Source organism: Leuciscus leuciscus, assembly GCF_965113295.1.
Source record: "Leuciscus leuciscus genome assembly, chromosome: 16".
NCBI lineage: Eukaryota > Metazoa > Chordata > Actinopteri > Cypriniformes > Leuciscidae > Leuciscus > Leuciscus leuciscus.
This window is the reverse complement of record NC_138740.1, coordinates 32,680,499-32,689,458: the sequence shown is the minus strand read 5'-3', so window position 1 is coordinate 32,689,458 and position 8,960 is coordinate 32,680,499. Positions and strand designations below refer to the sequence as shown.

The 8,960-nt window shown below is 40.0% G+C and overlaps 1 protein-coding gene across 1 annotated transcript in view; it reads left to right on the top strand.

Moving 5' to 3' along the window:
- Nucleotides 1-250: 250 nt before the first annotated feature.
- The window catches only part of olfm1b (olfactomedin 1b), a 31,873-nt gene continuing 23,163 nt past the window's right edge, over nt 251-8,960 (top strand). Inside the window, exon 1 of the mRNA XM_082141671.1 lies at nt 251-720. Within this exon, the coding sequence (XP_081997797.1) occupies nt 655-720 (66 nt within the window). The 5' untranslated portion in view covers nt 251-654. The remainder of the gene's footprint in view (nt 721-8,960) is intronic.

Sequence of the window (8,960 nt, the reverse complement as noted above, 5' to 3'; positions counted from 1 at the left end):
CTTATCCCATAAACACACCCAAACCACAAAGAACATCTTAGCAAACGCATAGCATAGTTTCATCAGAAAACATACACAATGTAATTTCGTCTAAAATACTTTGTATCCTTCATTTTAAACACCATTTTCAGAAAAAAACATTTATCACAAGTGTATTCAGACTGTTTTGACGCCACGTAAGGTTCTACCAATTAACTCAGTCTCGCTCTTCCTCCTCTCCCGCATCCCCGTTGAATTTCCCACGCGCGCAGCATGTCACATCCGGTTTCAGCACCTCGGACAGCTCGCGCTCGCACTCCCCAATCTTTCTGCCTCACACATCGCGATACACACAAAGTTTTGGGCTAACCAGACCACCCTGCGTGACGCTAAACCTCCAGAGCCGCTAATCTAACGGGGACAGGAGTCGACGGTCGGGGAGGCAGAAAGACACACGGGAGAAAACGGGAGGCGTGAGACGACGCTCCGCGCGCGAGATGCCCAGAGACGGCTGCGCGAGACCGAGTTCTGTTTCTCTGTCATTCTGTTGCTGAGAAGAGAGCTAAAGAGAGAGAAGCGAGAGACCGGGGACAGAGGAGCGAGGAGAGAGAGCATCATCGAGCGGGTGGACCGGATCTGCATGCGAGAGCGAGTCCGAGCGAGCGGAGGCGCGAGATGCAGCGCGTGAACAAGCTCTTGAGTCTCATCGTGCTGGTGCTGATGGGTACGGAACTCACGCAAGTAGGTCTATCGCCATCTTTACCTCCCACACACACACACACACATCGAACACACACACACATCGAACACAGATCAGACTGCGGTGAATTAGCCAGATTACTGTAAAAAAGAGATTAATAGACGGGATTACAAGCGGAGAGATATGGAGAGTCCACGGTTATACTCATTAGCTCACAGCAAACACGAGAAACAATCTGCACGCGTGCAAGTTGCAAGAAAAGCGCACGATTTACATATTTGTGCCTCAAGAAAGCCCAATTTAAGGAAACATTCATTATAACATATTAGGATTCATGCTACTGTATATTTATCATCATTTACTGTTGAGATTGACTTTGTATTCTTTGTTTTGGGTCTCCACATGCAGCACTGAATGTGTAAAAATGACAATAATGAAAGCTTTTAATGTGTTGTTCTAATTGAATCAAACCCCATCCAGCAGATCTTACCAAAATATTAGATATGCACTTTTCAGAAATGTGACCAAAATGATATCCAATACAATCATGTTGCTTCTGTGTGGGGTCAGATCGATCATGGAAAATAGACATTGCAGAAAAACACAAAATAAATACAGCAAAAATGTATCACTAGAGAGATCTTATGTTTCATTTCCTTGCATGTATTTTTTTATTTTATAACTGGTGTCTCTGAGCCCCTAAAGGATGTTTTTAGTGTATCACAAGTTTAAACACTAGTACAATTCATGAAGTATCAACCTGATATAAGGATGTTGTTGAGCTATTAAAGGCCTTGAGAGACCAGCTAAGTAATATTAATGCAATTATTTTGTGGAGTTGTAATTGCACATTGCTATTGTCAGCACCTCACCAATTACATGAAAGAGTGTAGGAATGATTTGAAGAAGTCTATATAGTGCATAATTATGATTATACGATTATCAAAAAGAGGTCGAATTAATATATACATTTTTAATATTGGGGCAAATATGTCACCACCTGTCATAATTGTTTCTATACCTTAGGACAGATGTGATATTTAATTTTACATGAATGAAAAGATGTTATAGTATATGTACAGAGTTTAATGGGTTAAATTGTACCTCTTCCTTGATTTTAATTGTTCAGCCAATGCAATGCTGAAATAAACCACACAACATGACTTGTGAAAATTAAACGTGTCAAATCTGCAAGTCCCTCATTTTGATTTACGTCAAATTAAAAATGGCATCTCCCCTTGTGTACGCTCCTGTTAAAATGGACTCTAATATGTCAAAGTGTTACAAAAAGAAACAGGAGCTTTGCACTAGAGAATTCGAGAGCATTTGGCCGCTCTTACTAACATTCCCCAGTGCGCAGTGTTCTTGGCTTCTACATATGCAAACAGTGCTCTTCACGCTTCAGTTATTACTTTAACCAGCGTCTCACTGTAGCATGTATTTTCATATTGATCAGAAAGGATGAGCATGTGAACCGTACAGCCTGTGTAAATGTTGCATTAGGCTCGCAGCGGGGCAGCATGCTTACTCGGCATGTGCGCGCAAGTAAATCTCAAACTGACTCTGCCAAACCCATCAATTACTGCCACGCGGCTCGGTCATCTTCTCATCTCAGAGATTTACGGCCCATTGAATCTGCGACAATTTGGCATTTTGCTCAGCTTTACCCGGGTTAGAGAAGAAGACTTCGCACAAGAACATATACAGTACACATGCACATGGTAGCCCTTTCCCATAGCTACACTTAGAAAAGTAGTGTGTCTTCACAGTAGAACAGCATTCTGTGATTCAATTTGGCTCTGCTGTCAGTGTTAAATTAAACACATGAAGTACCTTAGGAGCACAGGTGTGAGCAAATGCATGCCGGAACTTGCATAAATGTGATCTAGTATTAAACTTTCAGGAAATTGTCATGGTTTGATAATTGTGTTGTGGAATGGAAATTGAACTGGCTTTCAGAGTTGAGAGTAGTCACGAGGTCCATTTGAGTTCTTTGTCTGTTCTGTTCCGGCCTCCAGGCGTGTTAATGGACATAACCCCAACACTCTTAAAAATAAAGGTTCCAAGTAGAACGGAAAAGAGAGTCTAATATCAAAGGAGAATCTATGTGAGCTTTTTATCCTCTATCTCTTTAGAAAACCATCTGTGTAGTGATGCTTTAATGGACCACGCATCAATATGCTATATAATGTGAATTCAAGATCTTTTTTGATCTTAAAGAACCATAATAAGAACTCAAGAGCCCTGTAGAGAACAACAGTTGAAGAACCTGTTGAAGAACTTGCAGAACACACCTGAACACCTACAAACACATGCACCGTTCATAAAACACTACTTACTGAACACCACCCGAATAACTTCTCCTTAAATGTAAATACCCCTCAGAGCAACAACATGGAACTTTTCAACCTTCATAATATATTTCCAAGACCCTTGTGATGGTACATCGACTTACAATAGGTTGAATGACACGTCTGCCATAGCCTGACGGGGTCTGTATCGCTTTTACTGGCACTATGTAACTTCGGGGTGCGGGTAGGAACCAGAGCAGAAAAAGAACTACAAAATTCGACTACTTTACGGCATACGTCACTTCCCCCACCACTTCCTCAAATTCGGCCGTGAGAGCTGCCAACCAGCGTCTGTTTTCGTCATGGCCGAAGCAGCAGCAGCGAAACGTAAGAAGTCCAAGGTTTTGTCGGAGGAGAGTCGGAAGAGGAAAAGGGAGAGTGATAGACTTAAAGGCAGGACGAGGATCAATATTGGTCGAGCGCTTGCTCGCTGGCGTGAGCTTAAGGAGGAGGAGGGCTGCCCGACCGATTTTTGGTATAACTATATAAATAAGGTAACAGTTAGCAAAGCAACCACTAAAACGGTGTCACCTTTCTCTGCAATATTTTTCAAATAAAATGCTAAAGATTTTCACAGACAATGCAAATGACTACTACATGCTAAACTGTTCTGCAATAAGTTTTTACTTTTTATCCTTGTGTAAACATATCTTGCTGTTATACCGTTTCAAGTTTACTTTTACACAAAATAAAAACTAAAAACTATGATACAAAATAAATACTATATATAAAAAAGCAAGCAATGTCATTATTTATTTATTCTTCGTTTGTGATGTCGCAATACATCATACTTTCATAAAACCATGCATCATACTCTACCTTGTCTGTGGCCCACAAGCCGGTGCTGGATAAACAGCGAGCGTGCGCGTGCGACAGTAGGATGCGGTAGGCTAAATTATTTACGACAGCGGTAATGGACAATTCCGCTTCCAACCTGTAGGGCGACCGAAGAGGAAAAGTTCCATGTTGTTGCTTTAAACGGTAACAGCTGCTGAACCTAAACACCGCTCAACAATTCCCCCACAGTACACATACTAAACACCACCCACCATCATGAAACACCTCCAATAATACCCCTTATTACCCACAAAACATCTCCTTAATGGAAAAACCACTCTCTGAACATCTACTAAACTGAACACCACCAATAAAAAAGCCCATTACACCACCCACAGAACAGCTGGTATACTACAGATTTCCTAAACACCACCATCAGTTCACCCACTTCACTAGTTCTAAAACTGAAACAGTTTGACAGAATGAGGTCTAACGTGATCTCATTTTAAAAGACAGTAACATAATTTAGGTCAGAAAGCATCATATTTCCCACAGTCAAAGTTACGCGCCAATCATCGATTAGATTCAAATTGATCCAACCAGCAGTTTTTCTAGAGGGCTTAATATATCTAAAATATACATATAAAGGCATTGAGTAGGTAATATTATCCAAGCTGACCCCATCATCGTGTGATCATGTAAAGCAACACTGAGTGGAGGACGTTGAGTTTGTTTGACAGGAATTGCAGGAAGAAGCATCAAGCACCAGTCCTAGGAGACATAAGAACAGATTTAGAAGACTTAGACCTAATTACTAATAAACTGGTAGCTCTTTATTTATGTGTTAGATATGTCCCGCACAAAATGTTCTGTTTTAAATAGAAATACGTCAACACAGGAAAGCAAACTTGTCAAGAGTCTCTAGTAGGGCTGTCGCGATAACCACAATATAGTAGTACCGCGATATTCGCGTGTTTTCTTTTTTCATAAGGCTATACCCTTCTTGTTTTGAACTTCGTGCATGTGTATTGAATGTCAAATAAGTTAATAATGATAACAAGACTGTTTATCATGGTGATTTGTTCAGAGGCTTCGTGGATTTGTACTTAAGCCTAAACAGACAGTGAGTAAGATCGACTGAGCGCGTGCGATTACCTGCGTCTGTCTTCAAGGCCAAGTCATATACAGTATTCGTGAAAAGGTTACTGTGTCCAAAGAAAACGAAATGTTTGACAGAATGAGGTCTAAAATTATCTCATTTTTAAAGTCAGTACCATAATTTAGGTCAGAATGCAAGTTGGAATATTCCCAATATTAAATACATTATTGGAATTTTTTTTTTCTTGCATTAACCACTTAGCTCATAACTCTGGCACGGCACGTGTTCCTCGGGTTTCAGTGGGCCTGATGCTTCTGCTCCCAGTGCTGCTTATGCTGTCTTTTCAATTTGTGTTAATGTCCTAATCGTATTTCAGTATGTAGCCCAAGTCCAAATGTAGAATCCATTCAAACTTCCATTAACAAGAGAGAGATTGAGAGTGAGAGAGAGAGAGAGAGAGAGAGAGAAATAGATAATGTATCCACATTCTAAATGCTCAGTTCCCCCAGCTATAGAATGGATGAGATTTGTTCTCGAATACCACGGTACAGATACACGTCTTCTATGGTCTTATCACCTTCATGGAGATAAAGGTCATCACCATGGTCTCACAGAAGAGAATAATCTAGCCTGTGGATAAGGAGAATTATCATATTAGTAATGGTTCTGCCAGTAATCGATTGTGTCTGGTTTTGAGTATGAAAGGGAGATAAAAAGAAAGCGTGTGCGTGCGTTTGAAAAGGAAACACAAGCTGTTGTTTATATGATGGCATTTTACCACCCCTGACACTCATAGTTTCTCTCGAACAATCCAATCACACACACGCACCCACGCACACACACACACTTTTCTTGAATTCTCCAATCGATCACTAGACAGATCTATCATCAGCATGCACTCAGTCTTTACACTTGTGTCGTCCATCATATAATCTGTAGCATCTGAACTGTGAAAGGGCAAGTGTGTGTGTTCATTGTTTTAGAAAAAGAGATGCATAAGGGTCGATTCACACAGAACATGTTATTTCCATTCCACTGCTCTACTTCTCCATTGTTTTTCTCTGTAAACATAGAGGGCAGGATATTATAGAGTCTTGTAGACACTTGGGTAGGCTGTTTTAACCACTTAGATAGGTAGGCCACTTAGAAACCACATCGCAGTCGCAACCAACTAGAATACTATAGTGAGTCTTCAGTAACAACATAGCAATACATCAGCAAACACCAAAACAACCAAAAAGCAGTACAATTACAACCATTCAAAACACACTAACAGTCACTAAGTACTCTTTAGCAGCATAGCAACAACCCTGGCGGCCACCCAAAACACCAAAGCAATCAAATACCACGCCATACACTAACATCCATTCTGAACACCCTGGGGTATTATATATTATTTGCAGGAATCTGGAATATTGAAATCGCTTTTGAATGCACGCTCGTTTTTTACTTTCATTTTCGAATTCGTGATCACGCGTATTGTGTACTCTGTGTATAGGGAGCGGTGGGACTGACCACACGTTTTACAAGATAAGCTATTTGTCAATGACGATCTGGATCTGTGGCGTATCAGGATAGAATTGTTGCATTATTCCAAATAAATAGATTGAGATTTACAAATAAATGTAAAGAGATTCACAAAAATGTATCAAATTCACAAATAAATAGATTAAGATCCACAAATAAATATCCTATGATTGGTCTGTGCAAATGGCTGTTATCTGACTGGCTTAAGTAGCGGTGGGTTGAGTCCACTTATTTGTGGATTTTTCTGCACGTCTTGATGCTAGAAATGTTTCAAAATCCACAAATACGTGTAGGGATTCACAAATGCACAGAAAGTGATTCACAAATGCACAGGATACGATTCACAAATGCACAGAAAGTGATTCACAAATGCACAGGAAGCGATTCACAAATGCACAGGAAACGATTCACAAATGCACAGAAAGTGCGATTCACAAATGCACAGAAAGTGATTCACAAATGCATAGGAAGTGCGATTCACAAATGCACAGAAAGTGCGATTCACAAATGCACAGAAAGTGCGATTCACAAATGCACAGGAAGCGATTCACAAATGCACAGGAAGCGATTCACAAATGCACAGAAAGTGATTCACAAATGCACAGGAAATGATTCACAAATGCACAGAAAGTGATTCACAAATGCACAGGAAGCGATTTACAAATGCACAGAAAGCGATTCACAAATGCACAGGAAACGATTCACAAATGAATGCCAGGCAGAGTTGTGTTTGTGACATAAAACTGCACAAAAAACATTTTCAATATTTAATTTTTTTTTTTTTTTTTTTTTGTGAAACTCTTAACATTTATTTGTGGATCTTAATCTATTTATTTGTGAATTGTATTCATTTTTGTGAATCTCTTTACATTTATTTGTGAATCTCAATGAATTAATTTGGAATAATGCAACAATTCTATCCCCATAGGTGCGCACCAAATCCTCCGCCATCGTCCTGTCAGTCATCTCTCCTTACTCTTGTCATGTGATCAGTGAAATCTGACTCCTGCAGCTCTGTGTTGCGATTCTGCAGCTCATGCTGTACGGAGCAGAGAAGAAGCTTTCAGCTTAAAATTATAGTGTCCGTTGTCCAACTGAACTAAATGGTTTTTATATGTGTAAAAAAAAGGCAAAACGACGGTGCCGCGGTGGGCAAGTAATGTAATCGGGCATTGCAACACCCGAAACACCCTTGAATCTTGCCTGTGAATTTTTACACAGTCAAACACCACTTCATTTTTTTTCTTCAAGAAAATATCAAAAATCTACCATCTGTTCACACACACACACAGCACTCTCCTTCCATTTACCAAGATATAATTTTTTTTCTAAATCACAAAATAAATCCCTATGTTTTGAAGCAATTATAGACGGATATTCGATGAACTAGCACTGAAAACAGCAGGAAGAACAGACTGCTTGGAGAACGCAGTGGGAACGCAGGGGAAGGGGAGAGTAAATGTTCAAACAGCAGGGCTCCGTTCCAAACACCTCTGCAGTACCACGGGCACCAGGGCCCAGAGTCAGCCAGAGCATCTGAAGTTTCAGAAGAAGAAAACTTCTGAAAACATGGACTTCTCCTCCTCCTCCTCCTCCTCCTCCTCTCTACACTGCAGAACCGTTCAGGAGGTCTCCAGCACTCTTGTTCAGACCTATTGATAAATCACTTATATCATGCTGGACTGTTTTTTTACACGCAGCCTGAAGCTGAAGGCTTTACTGTAGACCATTACGGATGAGTTACTGCTGCCACACTCTCCTTCTGTCCAACAGCTCAGATGGTTTCTGCTGCTACACTCTGAACCAACCATCATCTAGCGCTCCTGATCTACAGGATATTATCGTTTTGCTGCGGGCTGCAGAAATTGCACAGCCTACACATGAATTATTAAAGATGATAAAAAGAACAGTGTTAAAGGGAATCCCAATTTGAGATTACGGTCTTTGCTTCTAAGTAAAATTGAACGCAGCTATAAAACATTCATATTAGACGTTTACTGCACATCTTGTTTCGGAATTGATAGCAATATACCTGACCCAACAGATGAGGGCTTTTCTATGTGCTTTTGTTAAGAACATATACAGATTAAAGAAGCTGTTCACCAACGAATAAAACAATGATGTACTCTCCTCACCTTCATGTCGTTCCAAACCCATGTGACTGACTTTCTTCTGTTGAGCACAAAAGCAGATGTTTGCCAGAATGTTCACGCTGCTCATTTCCAATTAAACAGCATGTAATGTAAACGGATGTTGTCAAGCTTCAAATATCTCAAAAAAATAACAACACGAGGGTGAGAAAATTATGCCATAATTTTCATTTTTGGACGAACTATCTCTTTAAGGTTTAGCTTTAACCTCATTGGTATTAATGTTAAAAACTGTCTTGATCAATTCGCTGCTTAATACCACAATCCAAGCACAATCGTATTTGATGTCTTAACTTCTAATATCTATTTGAAATCTATTTGATGTAAAAACTTGTGTTGTCATTTAAATTCTAGTCATAGTGTGTCGAGAGAAATAG